This window comes from Agelaius phoeniceus, chromosome 6 (genome assembly GCF_051311805.1).
Source record: "Agelaius phoeniceus isolate bAgePho1 chromosome 6, bAgePho1.hap1, whole genome shotgun sequence".
In the NCBI taxonomy this organism is placed as follows: domain Eukaryota; kingdom Metazoa; phylum Chordata; class Aves; order Passeriformes; family Icteridae; genus Agelaius; species Agelaius phoeniceus.
The window spans coordinates 36,941,764-36,962,061 of record NC_135270.1 but is presented as its reverse complement, the minus strand read 5'-3'; the positions used below and the strand labels follow the sequence as shown (position 1 = coordinate 36,962,061).

Sequence of the window (20,298 nt, the reverse complement as noted above, 5' to 3'; positions counted from 1 at the left end):
AAGCACTAGGGTATCTCTTTTGCAAGATTTATGAAAACTAGAGAATTCTCAGCAGTTCCTTACTTTCAAGGTTATGATATGCTACAGCTGCTTCATTTAACACCAGCACATGAAAACTACTAACACAACTCTGAAACAGGTTAATTCAGTTTGCTACATCTGTTGACAGTTTTCAATCACGTTGGTGTGTATGAACACAAAATAAAAGAGAATGCAGTTTATTTACTCAACTCCAAAGGGCAACATGAGCAAAATCCCAGAAACAGTAAGTCTTTGTTGGTCTGAATTAGTAACCCACAATTTCTACTCATTTCTTACATTCCTTTTTTCCCAGACTCTGTATAGAATAAAGATGTTAAGGCTAAGTTCATAGACTTTGTCTTCTAAATACTAAATATTACAGAAAATATGCTCTATCTGGTTTCTATCAGTAAGTTAAGGACTACAACTGACAGAAGTACACATACCTTTATGTAGTCAATAAGATTTTGATATTCAATATAGTTGCCTCCTCCAACTACAAACACTATGGCCTAAAAGGCAACAGACATATAATTGAGAGTATGCATTCAAATTCTTGAAATTTCAGTAGTGATATACCAGATAATTAAACCTACAACAAAAATCATCACAATCACACTGTGGTCTTATAAGAAACTGGATACAGAACCACTGCTTCCTATCTGAAAGAAGATATCTGAAGTTTTGGTAGGATGCAGAATAGCAAGCTGAGAGCTTTTAACATGTCACTCTCTTCTGTTAAGACCTACTCATACATATACAGTTTCAACATGTCCCTTTTGTTGTCCAGAGATGTCTCCAATGACTAGAAGAAGAGTTAAAGTCTCCATGGATGTTTATTTGGGCCATAAATAAAGTACTTCTATCATAAAGAAATATACTTTTTCATCATCTTTTCCCTTCCCACCTACTACCAGTAATAACTTCTAATATTACAGGTAAAAGCCATCAGTATTTTCTGGGCAGTGTTTAAAGGAGAATTCATGTCTAGAAAACTATATGAATTTTATATAGACTTTATCTTATTACTGACATTTTTGGTAGGACCATCTGTAGCTATATATATATATATATATATATATATATATATATGTGTGTGTGTGTGTGTGTGTGTGTGTGTGTGTGTATCTATATATCTAGGATACCACATGGTATTTCTTTTGTTCCTGAGGATAATTAGGATATTTCATGAGAAACAGGAAACATTTGTATATTGCCAAGGTAAGTATTTTGCTTATGAAACTTTGTAGTAAGACTTTTTCTATTTGTAAATATTTACACAGAAAAATACTGAAAGTTACAGGCATTTGTATGAAATGCTAACATTCATTATTTTGGTTTTTTTCCTTTAACTGCAGAGACTCCTTAATATAGTCATTTACATCAATGCTGTTGTTTAAGGCTGGACAAAGGATGAAATCTAGAGAGCATTCTGAAAATCTGGTCTAAAAATGGGGGATTTAAATTGCTCACTCAATTATGATATTAGTAAATCCCTGTAACTACCTTCCGGAAAATTTTCTACTTTTTTTCTCCAGTATTAGTTAATACTTACACAGTCCTATGAAGATGAAAAGCTTCAGAATAACAGCTAATTATAATTAATACTAGATATAATTAGTCTAAGTGCTTTTTTGCAAATAAGACCTCTCATTTTCTTAATCAGGATCATCAAAAATGACTGCACTTCAGGATTTATTTATTTTTAACACATGAACATTGAAAAATAATTTCTATGTGACTTACCTCCTGGAATGGATTTTTATTTCTTGGAACTGAACTATAAAAAATACAGCACAGATTTCATTACACATTAATAGAAATATGCACAATAAGCATCATGTACCCATCATATAAATGGACTACTATATACAATTAGACAAAAATGTAAGATAGAACAATAACTGCCTTTCCATTTGTTATGGAAAATCATTCATTCTACAGAACTGAATACATGAGTAAATAGGAATTTTACTTCATCATTTCTAATGTTGCTGTTTGAATAATAAACTTTATGACAACCATTCTTCCATAGTTTAAAAGCTCTAACTATAGTGCTGTTACCTAGGAGCAAATAAAATGAGTTAAAATGTGATCAGCATTAGTACAACTCAAGGCACCTAGAATTCCTACCTCCTGGAATCTTAACTAGAGAAGGCAGTCAGTTTGCAGTGCCTGCATACACTTACTGATGCTTCCAAATCTCAAAACCAGCTATGCAGGATCAGAATGATAAAGGGAGGAAGAGGGAAATTACAAGTTTGGGTGGTACAGACTCCTCCACTTGAATACCATGACAGGTAGCAGGTGGAGGGGGAGAAACCTCTTTTCCTGCATCACCTCGGAGCTTCAGGGGAAGGGGAAAGTGAAGAAAAAGCTGTGAAGGGTCAGTCTGCTCTCCTGCCCTTTGCTCACACACTACCACTGCCCTCCTGCCCTGTACTGACCTGCAGCCCCAAGAAGTCAAATACATCTTACGTTCTAACATAGCTTAAAACCACTGCACATTCCCCTTCAAGTTACCTTTTCCCTTATTTCAAGACCTTTTCTCGGAGTGACCAAGAAAACTGAGTCAACACAGATTCTAGTGTATCAGAAAAATAGGTTTTAAAATGGAATGGCTGTCTCTAATGTGTTGCTTTGTCTGTCAGGAATACTACAGACTTCCCATAAGTAGAACTGTTACCCCAATTCTCTCATTTTTTGAGTATGATACAACAAATCCACACACATCTCGTGTCATCCTTTCAGAGGACAAAGCCTGTTTATACTTGAGGTAGGCTTTACACAGGACAGAAAGATACTGTTTTCCTAGGACTGAATAACAGCAATGCAGCTATTACTCGATTTAGAACATAGTAAGTAGAAATGTCAATATTTCTTAAAATGGGAGAAGATTAGAAAATAAAATCAGTAGCAGTAACTTTTAAATTAAATCCATTAATTATATTATTTTATATCACAATTTTGTCAAGAAAACTAACATATGTTTTTATTGTCTACAAAATATTTGAAGGGAGAATTAGGCAAACTACTGCCTGAGTTCTGCTATCATGTCCAAATACGATTTAAGGAACATAACTTGAGTTTACGTACAAATCACAAACCAGAAATTAAAAACTATTCCCTATGACGACTATTGTAGATACACAAAATGCCACATTTATGAACTGCTGTAAATGAATATTTCTACATTGTTTAAAGCAATGTAAGAACTATAAAGAGAGGGCAGAAAATGGAAAAAAACCTTTGGCTTGAGTAAAATAAATCTTTGCAGTTTTGCACAAAATCCACCAAAAACGCTATAAAAGCATCATTAATCAGTGACAGTTGAAATCAAAATGAAACATAGTACAATAGTACTTTTCTCCTTGATAATTTCAAAATTTGCTTATCTTTGAAATTATATAATCTGCAATACTTTTCAATAAAACATAAATATAATTCGAGATTCATGTCCTCTTACTTTTCATGTTTCAAGAACAAAGTAGACAGAATTTTCATACAAATAACTAAAACCAAGCCTGAATCTACTTTATCCACACTGATCCTGTAATAAAGTGGTGCAACCAAATGAGATTATTGTTTTCCCACAGGTTAAATGACAGTTATTTTTAGAAAGAATATCAAAATTAAGTATCTTCTCTGTTGATAAGATATTAGATTAGGTGAGACTATCAGACAATTATTAGTTAGATACAAAGCAAAAATCAAGATTTATAAACTTCTGATGTAACTCCTCTTCCTCTCTTTTACTGGCAAAATAAACTATATCCAAGCCTCCCTTCATATACACATGAAAATAAAATGTGCACCTACCTGAACAAAAGTAAATGCAGTCAAATTTAAATTTTTTTTAACTTAGTAACAAATTACTAAAGAAGGGTTGTATTAAAATCAGAATTGTAACTGTTTAAAAAGTGACAAGGAAATTTTGGTGCACTATCCAACGACTATTTAACTTAAGAGTGTAAATTCACAAAGCTTCTAAGAAACCAAGCAGTACAACTATGAAGAACCCTAACACTTATTATTGCTAAATATTAATGCACATTCCTGTGACTAATGTACATGTTAGCACTTATTTTTTAGAATTTTTTTTGCAGTGTTATAAAAATTTATCTGATCGATCCAAGTTCCCACTTGTAAATTCCTTCAAGACCAACTGTCTTGACTTAGAATTAATGACCAAAATAATAACTTGTAGTCAGCAAGCAAAACAAAACAGATTTCTTAAGTTAGTCTTTTCATGGAGTAAAAGGAAAGAAGCAAATCTCACCTGTCACTGCCTCGCAGCATCTTGGGGTCAAAATACCGGTAGTCATCTGTCTCCTATTAAAAAGTATGTTTTTATCTCAAAAGATCGGAATTTTGGCTAATGAATTTTTGCTTGTATCTATTACATTAAACATTGTTCAAACCAGTATCATTTCCCATCACATCATTCAACATTAATTGTGGTGTCTACTAGTACTTAAAAAGCTTGTATATAACTGAACCAGTACAGAATAAACAATAGTGAGAAGCTATGAAGGGTGCTATTGAGCTTTTTATTTCTGGTTCACCTAAAATTGACTATCACACACTTTCCAAAAAATACACTGGTTGCATAATGAATCCCAACAGAAAGACAGCATGCAGAAAGAAAAATTGTTACCAGCTTTAGAGGAACACCGATGGTTAGTAACAAACATGAACATTTTCCAGGTTATGGAGATCTGCTATTGATTTAATATTATAAAACAAAGTACTTCTGAGGCAATGAGTGCTAAGGACAAGACAGATCAAAATCTGCTACTGTTATGTAACTTATCCTTCTCATGTCATGATTTATGACTACTATTAAACCAAAATTAAGCTCTTGAAGAAGAAATGAGTTCCACAAAATTTGAAAAGTTTGACTCTCTAAAGTACAGAAAAAAAATTTCTTCACAGAGAACACTGAGGCACTTCCAATATTTTTATTGGCAACAAGCAGGATTTTTGCCAATTATTATGGATGAAAAACAGGACTTCTTAGTAACTCCTTCTGACAACTTCTTGGCTTTCTCCTGTTTCTATACTACATTTTCATCCAGGTACTATTAAGTTTAGTTTGTCAATAAACTGCATGCAGAACTACAGTTTATCTGTGTGCTTACATGCAAAAACCTCTGAATTCTGCTGATTCTGTAGAGCAGAAATAATACTTCTTGAGTAGTAGAGAAATTATCTGGGGGATTTACTAGAACTCACATAGCATACCTACCTCTAATAGTAAAAAGTATTTAATATATATGCAGAGGTTACACACACACAATCCATTTGATATTAAAAACTTTTATATAATTATATAAAATAATCCTGCAGCTTGGCTTTTAAAAAGAAAATAATTTTGATCTAATTTCCCACTGAATCTCTGTAAAAGGCTTTTATATGTTCCACTGGGAATTTCAACTGCTGGAGTCTGCCAGCATTCATGATTTTGCAGCTTCATACCTAAAGGTGGTATAGTGACTCTGGGGTAAAGAGAGCTGGGAATGGACAGATATTGATAGACTAAAACTGAGAGGTATTTGAGAAACCTTTACCTGGGATAAAGAGTTTAACTTTCTCTGCTTATTACAGGGAATTACAGGTTAATGACAGAACTAAAAATCAGAGCTAATGAACACATTACAAACATTTACTCCTGAATGTATTACTGCTGTGTTTTTTCACTGTGGCCTTGTGTAAGTAGACACACAGAGAGTGGTAAAGCAATAGAAATGTGATAACCTAGGGATTTTCCATTGTTGCTGTTTAAATACACTATTCCTGCTGAAATCAGTGCTGAGGGTGCAGGGAAAAGAAAGCGTAGTAGATTTTAGTTTCTTTAACATATAGCAAGTCTGCCAAGAAAAACAAGTGTATAGCACTTTCCTTACATACAACTGAATTTGTGACTTCCCTAAGCAATTCCAGAAGAAAATAAATACTTCTGAATGTATAAACTTAGTTTTCAATATTTCAAATAAAATGGAAAAAGATCCATGGAAATGTCATTGACTTTCAGTCTGTATTTTTTTTCTGCAGAATCTAACAGGACCAATTTGGATTAGAATTTTTCTTTGTAATGCATGAAAGGTATATCCTAAGTCTGAAAGGTACCATATCTGCTGAAAGGGACAGCATTCACCAAAATACAGTTTCATTAATATATATCACAACTAAGATCTATCTACTTCTTAAGTCAATACAAATGTACACACTGTATTGACAGAGGCTAAACCACTTTGTAAAGGTTCACTTTTCAAATATTTTCCCCACTCAATAATCAAATCATTTTCTAGAAGATCCTTAGAAGGATCTCCATAACTCTATAGTAAATCATGGTCAATTTCACAGATATGAATTAAAAGTTGTGTATACTTTTGTTTGTTTATGAAGATTCAATGTTTTAATCAACCTCTATTTAATGACACCAAAACAAAGCAACTATGTTTTAGTTTTATGAACAGAATATTTCTTTATTAAAATAGGACCTTAAAAGAAATGGCCTAAAAGTGTGCTTTTAACAATAAATATTATTATTTAAAATACTCACAAGTAACTGATTACTTTTAAGGTCATCAAGGAATGATTCTGAACATGTTTTTCAAGAAAAGGTTTAGCTATAGTTAAACAATCTAGAAAAATTTAAAAAGTTACAAGATAGTAACTTAACTTAGATCTTATGGCCCATAAGATCTGTTCTAGCTATTCTCGCTTCTGAAAAACTTGAAAAGCATGGGTGGGGTGGCATGGACTTATTTGTCCTTGCCAGAGAGACAAAAGAAACAGCAGAGACAAGCAACACACAAAGTGATTTACAGACAACCTCACAGAGTTTTGTGCAGGATATCATTGTAAACAGGTTGAAGATTTCAACTGACAATACTATTGATCGAATCTTTGTGGTACAACTTGTATGCATGTTTTATATATTTCCTTTATTGTTGCAGTTAATATCTAGAAAAGAAATTATTTACATTCATTGTATGTAATTACTTGACTTCTCAATAATCTGCTCTAATTTTGCATTACACCTTTTATCAGTATGTACATTTCATAGACTGATTACTGTGGTTAATACGATTTCTTGAATTATAAAGGAGACTTTTTTCCGTGTTGTAAAAAAATAAAATCTTGAACTTTTTTCCTCTCCCTTTGTGTTTTGCCTGCAGTGCAGTAGTTTTCTATTCTGGGAAATAGAAAATGATCCCACACATCAGAAGATGAACAGAAGCCACAATGGTGTATTTCCACACATTGACCTTTTCCAGATACAATTTCACTTCTGTTGATAGTACAGCAAGTCTAAACACATTCCACAATGACTCTCTGGCTTGCTTCCTTGAGCTGAAACTTACTCCAAACTTGCTGTCAGTTTTCCTGCAGGTTAGGAGAATCAGCCTTTAGGGATTGCCTGGTCTCCTATGACTTGAAAAGTGGGACTCCCTGTTTTGTGCCATGAGTCTCTGCCATGGCAGTGGAACAGGAAGCTGCTGACTGACAGATTGGCCCAAATGCTGATTCTTTAAATGAGAAGATCAATGTTTTCTCCAAATTATCAAAGTGCTGTAGCTGTTTTCTACTAAGTAAATGTGAAAAAATCAAGTCAGAAAAGAAACCTCATATGACTTGCAAACTTTTCTCAATCAACTCCTAAACTTGTAGCCTAAAGAAGCTAATGTTTATTTTAAAAAAATTGGTTTAATTTTTCACCTTCTTGTAAGTTCTCTATAGTTTTAATTTCAGCTTTCTATGGTAAGTGTTCTGGGTGACCTCTGCTGGTTGATTAAATAAAGTTAGCCCTGTACATCTTTTCCAAGTCTTTCAAACAGGAACAACAATCCACTAACTCTGGAAACAGTATCAGTTCCTTTGTTTGTTAAGAGAAAGCAAATTATCTTTGATTAGCTAAGAATCACGACATATATCATCTATGAAGTACAGTTTAAGAAAAGAAAGGATTACTTGCACGTTGATAATTTTCATATTTTACCATTATTTTTCTCTCTGTACATACAGTTAATACATGCAGGTGAAAGTGGACTAAAAGAATGTTTTGAATCTACTAACTAGGCCTACTTTTAGTTTTAAGTTCTACCAAATGCCTTGACTGTGTAGCTAACACACAAGCAATTCAAAAATTTGTAACATTTAAATTTAAAATATCTGAGCAAATTTTCACAGAAACAAGGCAAGAAGAGGAATTTTCTGACAAAAACCACCTCTGCTTGTAAGAAGAATGACTGAATCAGTAGTAAAATATTTTCCTCTACATAGCAAAGTTTAAAGATGTGGGAAATGTAATTTTCCCTAATGCAACTCTCTCTAAATATTTCACTTCTGAAATTGTGCTCTTTAAAAAAACAAACACTTTGATGCAAAGAAAATTTTAGTCTACAGCTTAATGTAGAAATTTAGGAGCAACAGGAGCTTAGTATAACACAAGTCTTATAGAAGCTCGGAATAGGAAAAATCTAAAAAATATTAGTTCCAATGAGACACAATAAATTGTCATTGTTTAGAATATTAAAATGAAAGAGGTCTTACTAAATAGTTATGAAAATGGTGCTATTCTTGAAATACAGCATGATTGGATTTTTTCTATCATGAAAAAAATTAGCTTTCACATATGACATATCACAGCCTCAAGATTTCATCTGCTCCACCTCTCTCTATATGAAGGCGATTGTACTCACAGGGTTTGACTTCATCTCCATAAGGTTGTCCAAAATACGTGTGACTGGCAGATTCTGTAAAACATAATGTGAAATTGGTGGAATGCTGAAAAGCTTACTAAGAACTATTCCCAGGCACATCATTACTTATGCAAGAGTTTACAGAGCATCTGAAATACTCTTTTAAACAGTTTCCTCTTATGCTTTGTTAAGGTTAAGCTTATTTATTATCACCTAAATTACTTCTCTGTAAAAAAATACAAACATCTGAGGTGCATATAGCTGGGGGAAAAAGATAAGACATAAAGTGCAAAAAAGCTGTGAAGACAGGAACAGAGCTGTATTTAGGTATTACCAACATATGCAGATGTGATCAAACATGAATTCTTATTAAAAAATACGTTGCAGTTAAGGAAAGAATTTTAAAGCTGCTGCTGATAATTGTGTGATTCTAAAAAAGAACTAATGTTGTCAAAGAAATAGGTAAAAAAAGCAACCCTGGCAACAAATTTTTGGATGACCTGCAAAGGAATAAACTGAGGTAAAATTCAAGATTACTGTTTACATAGCAACAGGATTGGAAATGAGTCTTGTTGACAGAATGTATCAAAAGAGGACATTCCAAAGGATGAGCTACATATTACACTGGAAAATTGATGTGAATCCCTGAATTACTGAAGGAAAAATAAAAAGTTAGCTTTAATAGAAATACCACAGACCTACATTAGGCTTACAAATATGAGGAAGAAAGGCTTCTCATCTTGCTAGCCTAAAATACCTGGAGAAGAAATTGAAAAGCCAGAAAGGCACATCCTGAAAACAAAGCAAATTGGCTTTTTGCTCCCTCAGAAGGCAAAACAAGGGAAACCATTCTGTACAGAATAATATTAACTCTTTAAAGCCACACGTTTAAAGAAATGACAAAATGTTTAATGCAAGGAGAGGAGGAAGTCTCCTGGAGACTATACTTGTTTTCTATTATTAGAAGTAACAGTTTGTCTGAAGAATTCTCTATAAAATAAAACACACAGGCAAGCTGCATGTTTAAATTTTCCTCAATCATATGTCATGATATACCACTGAGTTGTAACTCTGCAATGCAGCTTATCATTCTAGTCATAGTGAAATTCCTGCAGAATTAACTTCATTAACTGCACTACAAACCTGAGACCCCAATTTTAAACTTTTCTGTGATAGCTGATACCTTTCATGTATAAATTATGTGTGTAACAGGCAGAATAAACAATGACAATGATATGATTAAGTAGGTCAAAAGGATAAACCTTTAGTTAAGATTTCCTTTTATTTAGTTCTAATATGTTGTATTTCTAATTTGAATTCTGACTCTTCAACTGAATTATAATATGATGATCTTTTTTTTCAGAAATCTTGATGTGAAAATACTACAGAATTAAGATTTTTAACTGTAAATAAATATTTATTTATTGCCATCTGATGAAATGACATACTGGGAAAATAATGTATCCTCTGCAGAGAAGGAGGTTTCTGGGAACCACAATTCAACATTCCAGCTACAAGTCATACAACCAGTTTCTTTTTTTTGTGCTGTTGTTGTTGTTTTCATTGTGAGGATGTATATTTACATGCAAGTTATGCTCAAAAATATTTTACAAAGTTAAGTGAATATTTGAAGATGGTCACGTCATTATAAACATATTTGTATTTTCATGCACATTACAAGATTATAGTTGCTGTACATTACACTCACATGGGAAAAAAGAAATGCTTTGAATTGTAAGTAAACAGAGAACTAACACTTTCAGCCTTTTAATCACTCTGAAATAGATTAACTTAATGCATGTAGTTCTAAGTAAAGATACAGATAGTTATATTTTTTGTTTATGAAGGGCTAGTCTACTTTGAGTATTCCACAGCTGATTTTTTTATAATGCTGAAATCAGTCTTAATTGCTACAAAGAGGTCTTCAAAGAAAATGTGAATTATTCATTACTTATTTGATATCTGGAAGTTACAACGGGATAGATCTATCCATAAGCAGAGAGTTATGTTTACTCTTTTCACTGCACAATGAATTTTATTAATGTAACAAAGGTACTGAAATTTGTTTTTCCAAATGTTCACAGTATTCATGATAGACTTTCTAATTGTTTTTTTAAACTTACTTGTTGCTTCAGTACCAGGTTCTTCACTCCTTCCATTACAAACTGTGATCCTGTATTCATAACACGTGAAAACAGACTGAAAAAACAAAATGAAGATGATGTATGAGTTCTTTTTAATCTGTATTCTTAAGCTTTATAATGACATCCAATTCCCAATGAAATCAATAGGACCTAATTAACAAGTAATTCAGTTTGTCATAAAATATATTCTTCAACTCACATGGCAATCATGTGTATAGAAACACACTTGTAATTTACCAGATAGATCCTCACCTATCAATGGGAGCTTTGGATTTAATCCACTGAATAGTTTATTTTACACCCAATGACCAGGGTTAACAGAGAGGCTGAGTGTGTTCAACAACCCAGAGAGCATTTTCCCAAGTGAAACAGCACCAGAATTCTCTCTAACCATACTATGCCAAGATTCCTTACAACAGTGACAGGGCATTCCTGAAAGTAAAGCTGGTAATGAGGACTGAAATCCTCTGAAGAATGGGAAGATCCTAGTCCTATATCCTTACTGGATATATGTAACTTTAGCACAGTAATTTTTTTTCTCGTGTCTTGAAATAAATAACTACACCTTTCAACAAGTCAGATACCCAGTCCAGGACATTCCAGAGTGTCCTTGCACCCCTGACAGTCTCCAAACCCAAGAGAGAAATGATTTTGAATATACAGGGCTGTTTTTATCTTCTGCCACTGACTACTTAGGGCTCAAAGTGATAGCTGTCACAGATCCAGTTCCTGCTGCTGAATTCCTCTCCTGTGAGAGTACATTTAATGTGCAGGTGCAGAGAGCACTGTATTAAGATAGTTTGTGAATTTAGTCCCAGATCCTTTTATTTTCCTCTCTTTGTGTACTATGCTGTTAAGGGCAGATGGGTGCTTGTAATTGTCTGTAACTTAAAAATTTTACAAATAGGGAGATGTTTTGTTCTGGGCCTTGAAAAATGCTAACCACACTTTCAGCACTACTAAAATAGGATAAAAGAACCCAAAGGCTTACAAAAAATTAATCAAAAGCATACCCCAAAGGTTTAGGTGTAGCGTTTCCATAGCTGGTTGGAGCTGAAGCCATCTTAGTGAAAGCTCTGTGAAAGCAGGGATAGAAATCAAATATTTATCTAAGGCACATACTTCTGTAGAATGTTCCACTCTAGTCATCTGAAAGTGAAAAAACTTCTGCATTTTGAACTCTTTCAGGAAGTAACTATTTATTATATGCATCCCTCTTGCCTACAAATACAATAGGAATTAGATTCTATAGTTAAAGACAAATATTTCATTTAAATACCATGTAAAACTACAATAACTGATATCCAACATGACTCCCTGGTATGAAAATAAAAAACTTTGGGGTCTGAACCAGCACAACTTTTCAACTAATTCAGTAGGTTGTTTGTCCTGGATCATTAAGGGCATGTCCTGTTCTATAGTGTTCTGGCACTACTGGAGCTTAGTTTTAAATTAAGATTTGCATGTATTACCAGAACAGTAACAGTAAAAACTTATACCAAATGAATACTTAAGGATAATTTACAATTTAAGACAAATAACACATAATTCCTGAATACAATGCTGGGTTCTATATTAACCTCATACAGTTAGCCTCATACAGAAGAAAAAAGAATTTACTTACTTCCATTGTTTTATGTAGCTCAAAGGAGCAAGATTACAACCTGCATCCATCAATGCTTTTTTATACTGCTCCAAGTCAATCTGAAATCATAAAGTGGAGAATTATAAAAGGTTGAAGCTACTCTTGACTCCATGCACAAAGACAAGATATCCTTATCTAAATATTAAGTAAGTAGTACAAAGTTATAGCATTGACCCAACTTAAAAAGTAATTATGAATCTTAACCCCATTTCCTACCAAGTACGGAAATGCAACCTGAAATTAAATTTGCCATGAGCAGATTCCATTAAAATGAACAGTATTTGTGGAATTAAATCCTGTGCACTTTCAGATATGGAACAATGTTTATACTAGCACCAACAGAATGCTGGTTTCTGTACAATGTCAAAACAGTAAAAAATAAACAAAGAGGAGCTAATATACATTAATACAAATACTTTCTATTTGCCTAACCAAAACATTTTTTCCATCAGATAATGTTTCTATAGTGTAAGAATTTTCCTTGAAATTGATCATCCTAAGTTCAAAAGAAATATGAAGAAATTGTTTTGAATTACTCAGATATTGGCAGATGCATTTCTCCTTCATTCTCCTGCTAGTCAACTGACTCAATCATTCTTGAATATATGAAAATGAAGTGAAATGAGTCATATTTTTGTTTTGCTTTACCTACTTCTTTGAGTAGTGGAGCAGAGTAATAGAAAGCATGCTAAGATGTGTCTTGCAGTAACTCTGATCTAAATATATCACAATGTAATATTCCTTCTTACTAGCCATTCATATTCTTTGTAATGGTGGCTAAAGCTTTGTGAGTGGATTTCCTGGCAATAAGACAAAATTTATTTAAAGTTTTAGAATTTCCTGAGCATTTCATACTTCCCTTTGCAAAGAAACAGAAATATCTACTTTGTGCTGATATGAAAATCCTTTGTGGTAGAGTCTGGTGTTGGAAGCTGTAAAGAACATAGGTACCTCTGAAGGTGCCTGAGCTGAGCTTATGTAATAGATGAGAAATAATCGCATTTTGTCTTCAGGAGTTCCTGCTGCAGTAAGAAAGAAAAAAAAGAATTATAAACTACAATTGTAACTATGCTACTACATTAACTGCTCTTCAGCTGCCATACATATGTATTGACAATAAATGTTATTGATAACCATGTGTATAATGGCAGACAATTTTTTTTAAGAGTTGGGTTAGATGTGCTCATTCTTTCTGCAAGTTTTACACTTCCCCCTTTTGTCTGTAGCAAATATTATTCTTCATATAACATAATAAATAAATTGTGTAGAGAAATTATGACTCATTTTATGTGGAGATTGCAAATATTATCTGTAAGTAGGTCCATGAAAAAGCAGACTTAAGAAAAATCATAGAAGTAAAAGCCTCAGCATATTATTTTTTAGCTCTACAACTTGCCTACACAGCTCTATGGTTCACTGTACTGAAATATCTGAGGACTGCAAAAGCACTTATATGAACCTCTGACAGGAAAAAACCCCATGAACTTCCAACTTGCCTTCAGAAAGGATTTGACCTCCTAAATCCTCTTTTGTTGGAGAAAACCACTTCCCATTCTTGGGAAGCATTATTCATATGCAATCAAAATTCATCTCTAGAGATCAAAATGTTGATGTAGCCATTACTTAGACTATAAATTATTACATCAGATTTTGAACACTATCTTTTTTATTTTTCTAGATGAGAATCACTGTGAGTAAAAACAATAGTTTCAAATGAAGTTTTCAGAAGAACAACTTCTCAAAACAAACATTTCAAATTAAAATTCATTATAAAAGTCTGATACTTTCAGTACAATATTTTATAAGACTGCACTTACTTGTACTTGTGTGTAAGAAAATGACTTTTTTTCCTGTTTTTCTTTTTCTGTATTGTTTGTTTTGGGCTGTTTTCCCCTACTATGGAATGTGGATTATGTCAGCAGGAGACCATCTGACCTAATCTGCAACTTTTATTTATAAGTGAGCATATATTTAGTCTGGCAGAAGTTAAGAGTAAGCACTGTCATAATGAGCATTTATGACTTGGTAGAATCTTCTCAAAGTAGGTTTTACTAACCTTTACCAAATACCAGTAAGTCAGAAGATCAAGAACTGAAGAAACTTTGTATTATCAATACCAAAAGCCAGCTTTCAAGGTACAGATCCACCTGAAATTCACTTGGGCAAAAAAAGCTGTCATAAACAGCTGTAAGACTCAGGTCAATTGCCTGTCAAATATTCACTACTTTTTTCTAGACTACGATCTGTGACAACACAGAGGCAAACTGCTCAACATTCTGAAGAAAACCTAACTTGGCAAACCTAGAATGGACCACTTTTTCAACCACTTATATTCAGCTGAAAAATCAGCAGGCAGCCCCTAGCTTCCATTTTATCCCTACTCCAGGGTATAGTAATACCCACCAAAGTGGGAGGCAGCTGATAGAGCTAATAGAGTGGTAGATGAGAACAACACAGTAACAAATGGGAGGCTGAAGCCTGCAGCTGTAAAGTGGTCACATCTAAGAGCTTTCATCAAGAGCTCTGCAGATCCCATTGTCCACAAGACAAATATCCCCACACATTGTGCCAATAAATAATCCACCAGAAGCACAGGAAGACTTGATGTATTATTCCTTAAAAATGTTTTTTGGTGGTATTTCTCAGTGAATCCCACAATATGAGGCTGGACAGTTTAACAAGACAGCTTGCCTGGAAATAATCACCATGGTTTAACTTAAATCTTTTTCTTACATAAACTTAAACCTAGACAATGAATATAAAATGCCAATATAATACTGTGAAAACTTAGCTTATGAATACTTAGCTTATGAAGAAAAACTCTAGCTTATGAATCTAATCTTTCTCTTGCATAAAACCCAGGAACCTTGCCAATAGGAATGTTGGTAAGATACCTCAGGCTTGGAAAACAATTTGCTCTACACTGAACTCTAAAAAGGCATAGAAAATGTGGATTCAAGTAAGAAGTAATTGTATTGATACTTAATAAAAGTACAGATTATGCATATTCTTATTAGCTTCAAATAAAAAATGAATGTATGTACTGAATTACAGACTGATGTCTGACATTAGATTTTCTGAAAGCTTATTAGTTTCTAGACTTGACTTATTATGAGATCTTTAAAATTTTAGCTCAGATTTCTACCAACTGTGCACTATTTCTCCTACTGCCCTTTGATTATACAGCATGGACACTATTAAAAGATTTTTGCCAAATGTCAGCAGGATGTATATACACTCTTTCTACAAATATGAATCATTATACAAACTCCAAGCAGGCATTAAGCTCAGTATGTAGCTGTAAGACTACACACATAATCATGCACTAACAAAACGTTTTCTTGAAAAGCACACTGGAAAAAAAGCAGGAACCCTGGGTCTCTAAATGCTTGAGGTTTGCCAACATAATTGCCAGTATGCAGACAAGTCAGAGATCCTAATTTAAGTTTTACAATTTTGCTCTGCCTGTTATTTTCTTCCAGCCAGCTGGTATCAGATCATACTGAAATCTGTCAGAGTGTTTTGGCATACATCAGGCTGTGACAGATTGAAAGAAGAATTGATGCTGAAATAGTACAAAAAGCTGAGAAGTCATTTGGGTCAGCCTTTCAGAGGAAGACCCCCAGTGACTCCTGCTAACAGAGAACCCGAGCACCCCTGGTGTGCAATGTTCTGGTATGTCTGATCCCTCTCTGACACAGAAGCTGGGATGCATTGCTTGTGCTCTTACATGATCAAAACAGACATGGCACAGCTGAATCAACACATGCAAAGCTTCAGGTGAGTCCAGTGAACTGGCCAATTTACACCTTGTGTCCCTTCTCTCCACTTGTCCCATTCATCTCTTTCCTCACACAAGCAGGATCTACCTACATTACAGTCCCTTGATCTGGTCAAATTCTATGATGTTTTCACTGTGCTCCTGAGGTATGTGTATGTTATAAAACATGCAGGAGGATTTTAAAGAATTAGTATTGTTCAGACCACAGAATGCCATGCTACACTACTAAATACTGCAAAAGCACATAAAATAAAATATATTGACCTTCCAAAATAAGGGGTTAGGATAGGATTTTAGTAGAGCTGCAGAAGTAGCTAATATTTTGGATAATACTCAACTGAAGCATTAAACTCTCTAGACTGCTACTGAAGATCAATCAAAAGCTGCTTTGGTTACAAATCTTGCACAGGTTGCTTTTTACCAACCCTGAAATCCAAGCAGGTATAGATTTATTGGATAGCTTAACAAATTTTATACCAAGTTCAGATTTAAAGTACTCACCATCTGGGTCAGAAATCATGTCCAGAAGAGATTTATCCAGAGTGGATTTGCTCATTATTTTTTCCTCATATTCAAAATACACATCCAGCTTTCGACTCTGTTTAAGAGTAAGTGTTAGGGTTAGCATCTTAAAATTGTGAAAGAATATTTATTTTCTCTTTCAAGAAGGATGCAGTTTAAGTTAAAAATACAGTTTTAAAAATTTTATTTTTATAATAAAATACATTTAAAAAAAATACATTTTACATATATTTTTAAAATACATTATCAGTAAAAGTAACTAATGCTTGTATTATAATATGCTTTTATTAACTCTCAGAAAGTTGATGTGTATTTAATTATCATATAAAAAAGTGAAAAAGCAAGTTAAGACAGGGGTGTCTGCTGTGAATATTGAACTGGAAGAGAACCTTTGTTTTCAACTATGGCTTTGCTGCAGCTGAAAACTACATGCCATCATACACATTGCTATGTTGTAAAAGGAAAAAATAACGGTCAAGTGAATATCATGTCCAATTTATTCTGAACCTCCAGGCTCCCAGGCCACAAGACAATTATTCAATGCAGATAAATATGGGAAATTCCTTTATACAATAAGGCATCATCCCGAAGAAACGTCGGCAACTGCCAGCTTGGGCTGGTACAGAAATTCTACCTCAGATCAAAGGCTTGCCATAATTCACTTACACTAAAGATGGAGAAGTTTATAGTTAGATTATCTTGTTGACACTGGAAAAGAAGTCTCTCATTATACAATGACACATCTAGATGTTGTGAAAATCCTTTTTAGAGAGGATGGCACAGGGACTACACAAAATTATTGAGGCAAAAGCTTTATGGAAGACATCACATTGCCATGCAAGTAATGACTGCATTGCAGCACATCTGCACAAACAGACAAGCTTTGCACTTATTGATCATGATCTTACAAGCTAAAAATAGAAAAGTGCACTCCAGAACTTATTTTAAAACATTCCACTACAATGCAGATCATTATGTGTGTTTGAACATGAAAATGTAGCATCACAACCAATGTTACAGCTACTCAGCTTACAAAACCTTAGTATCTGGTAACTAACTAAATCCTGATGTTTGAACACATTCAGCCATGTATTGGCTCCAACAGGAGATTGGCAGAGTGGATCTCCATCTCACTGCTTTGGAAGTGTGTCAGGTCCACACCATTGCTGCTGTGAGACTGAAATGATATTGCCAGAGAGAGCAAGAGTCACCTTGCTTTTCTTGGGTTAAATGATTTGAGAAATTTTGCCTGATAATGCCAAAGCATTTAAAACTGCTATTTTTATTCATATATTTTATTTTATATTTTATTCAGTGCAGTTGTAGTTGTAATGACGGGACATAAAAACTTTAGAAGTCTGGTTTTCACATATTTCTGAATTCTACTAAAATTATTCCTGAGATCACAAATAAAAAATTAATTTCAAAAAAGTTATTTTACCACCTCTCCAAAAAAAAAAAAAAAGGTATTTCTCCAGTGTAAGGCTATCAGGATATTTCACCTTCTGAGTACTGTAAGTTCCTCAAAAAAAGAGCTAGAGAAGAGAAAGCAAAGTAAAAAAGATATGAATTACAAGAATATTTTTATATTGAAAGCATATGGTGATTAGCTTATGATGCACGTAGCTATACAATGCTTCAATTTCTCAGTTGCCACTTACTGAACTCCTTGAGAAGAGCATTTACTTGCAAAGCAACAACTTAATTTAAAGTTTTTGTGCATGCTTGCAATTATAGCTTATAAAGTAAATTACCATGAAGAGCACTCAGAGATGACCCCCTGCTACTTTTTGGGGGCAGAAGAATGTCTTCTGTTGATTGTTATAGTGACTATGACTACATAGAAGATGCATGAAATGAGGAGAAAAAAAAAAGGACTAGAGCTTCCTTCAAGCTATATTTAACTTGAGTTTATGTTAAAAGAGCAGTATGAAGTCTGAATAGAACCCAGCTACCAGCCTTTTTCCAAGACCTTACATCACATGTAATTTGGTATCTGGTAAACCATGGGAGACCTCAATTCTACAGCACCTTGGAGATTTTCTGCGTTACAGTTTCCTTAAATCTCTCTACAGACGTAAAGCAATTGCAAAGAAACTAATACAAATTTTTAAGTATTTCCATTACATTCACTTGCTTTTTGTATTTCATCTACATTAGTATATCGTGTTATGTGAGGCTAAATTCAATGTTTTTAAGTTTAAAATATTTTTCCCTGACAAGAGGCATCCAATAAAAAAGGGATTGTCTTGAAATGTGGAAATTTGATCTTATAAAGTTAAATATATTACTGTTGAATTTGGCAAAGCCCATATTATCTTAGCTGGTGATCTGTTTACGAGAAATTTATTCAGATGCCATGTAAAAATGTGCAACATAAAAAGATTCACTGATTCTCTGTATTTGTTTACAGATCAACTTCTAAATAAAATTTCGTAATTTAAACATCAATTTCAATTTTAAGAACAGACTGACGATTGTTAACTTACTTGGAGCACAGGCTAGGTAAAATTCTTCTCAGCCATGTGCAACTTTATGACTGTTTGACTATGGCTGCTGAACAAAACAGATTACCAGAAGCAAAGAAAATTCACTGGTTGCATATATGGGCTACACTTTGAGCCTAAACTGAAACATTAATGATACATGTACACTCACTCCAAAAATTTTGCAGAATTACTTCTGAAGTGTGAACTCAGCACTCTTTGGAGGAAAACCCCCCAACTGAAAATCCCAAAACTTCAGGTCCATGTCTCTTTTTCTGTCCTATTTTTTTTTTCTATCCACAATAGGGACATCAGAGGTAAGCAGCAATGTAAAACTTTTGAGACTCTGATGTGATAAACTAAAGGGATGGATCAATGTGGTAAGCCTATTCAGCTGCTTCTTCATTAGATAACTAATGAAAGTTACTAGCAAAGATCTATCTAATTAGGGCAATAATTTTTGCTAGGAGTTGGATGGACACCTAATCAAATTTCACATGGGTTACTGAATAGCCTTAAACACAACTAGTTACCTTTTGATAGATATCCCAGATATGCCACATCAATGAGACAGTTTTCGAAGAGCCAACTTGTCTAAGAGGTGCTGATAAGAAGCAGATGTCCCATTTAATTTAAATAAGTGCAATTTTGCTCACTCAATGGCAAACTCACAGGCATGCCAAGAGGAAAAGCTGGGGAATAGGAGCTAAACAATCCTGTAGATTCAATAAAAAACACAGTAAAGAATATGTTCTTATGGGTGCCAAACTGGCAAGCAATGTGAAGAAAATCAATAATAATAAAAAATAATAAAATAAAGATGCATTTACTTTTACAGTTATTCCTTTTCTGACTCCTGCTCTTGACTTTCTATTATGACATCTTGTTCCACACCAATCTCATTCAAAAGACCTTTCTGGCTGCCCCTTAAGAAACAGGATCCTACATTGCACTTAAAATGCCACACTTCAGATGCTTTTTAAAAAAAATA

General features: G+C 33.8%; 1 protein-coding gene and 1 long non-coding RNA gene across 3 annotated transcripts in view; one reads left to right on the top strand and one right to left on the bottom strand.

Annotated features, from left to right (window-relative positions):
- Positions 1 to 10,859, top strand: part of LOC143694374 (uncharacterized) — a 50,756-nt gene extending 39,897 nt beyond the window's left edge. For both annotated transcript variants that reach the window (XR_013182836.1, XR_013182837.1), the window contains exon 3: positions 10,093 to 10,859. This is a non-coding gene — a long non-coding RNA (uncharacterized LOC143694374). The remainder of the gene's footprint in view (positions 1 to 10,092) is intronic.
- The window catches only part of SCFD1 (sec1 family domain containing 1), a 50,728-nt gene that overhangs the window by 4,496 nt on the left and 25,934 nt on the right, over positions 1 to 20,298 (bottom strand). The window contains exons 15-23 of the mRNA XM_054634488.2: positions 16,801 to 16,897; positions 13,470 to 13,540; positions 12,498 to 12,577; positions 11,887 to 11,949; positions 10,853 to 10,928; positions 8,730 to 8,783; positions 4,301 to 4,353; positions 1,768 to 1,801; positions 468 to 533 (exon numbers count right to left, since the gene is read on the bottom strand). Of these exons, the coding sequence (XP_054490463.2) occupies positions 468 to 533; positions 1,768 to 1,801; positions 4,301 to 4,353; positions 8,730 to 8,783; positions 10,853 to 10,928; positions 11,887 to 11,949; positions 12,498 to 12,577; positions 13,470 to 13,540; positions 16,801 to 16,897 (594 nt within the window). The remainder of the gene's footprint in view (positions 1 to 467; positions 534 to 1,767; positions 1,802 to 4,300; positions 4,354 to 8,729; positions 8,784 to 10,852; positions 10,929 to 11,886; positions 11,950 to 12,497; positions 12,578 to 13,469; positions 13,541 to 16,800; positions 16,898 to 20,298) is intronic.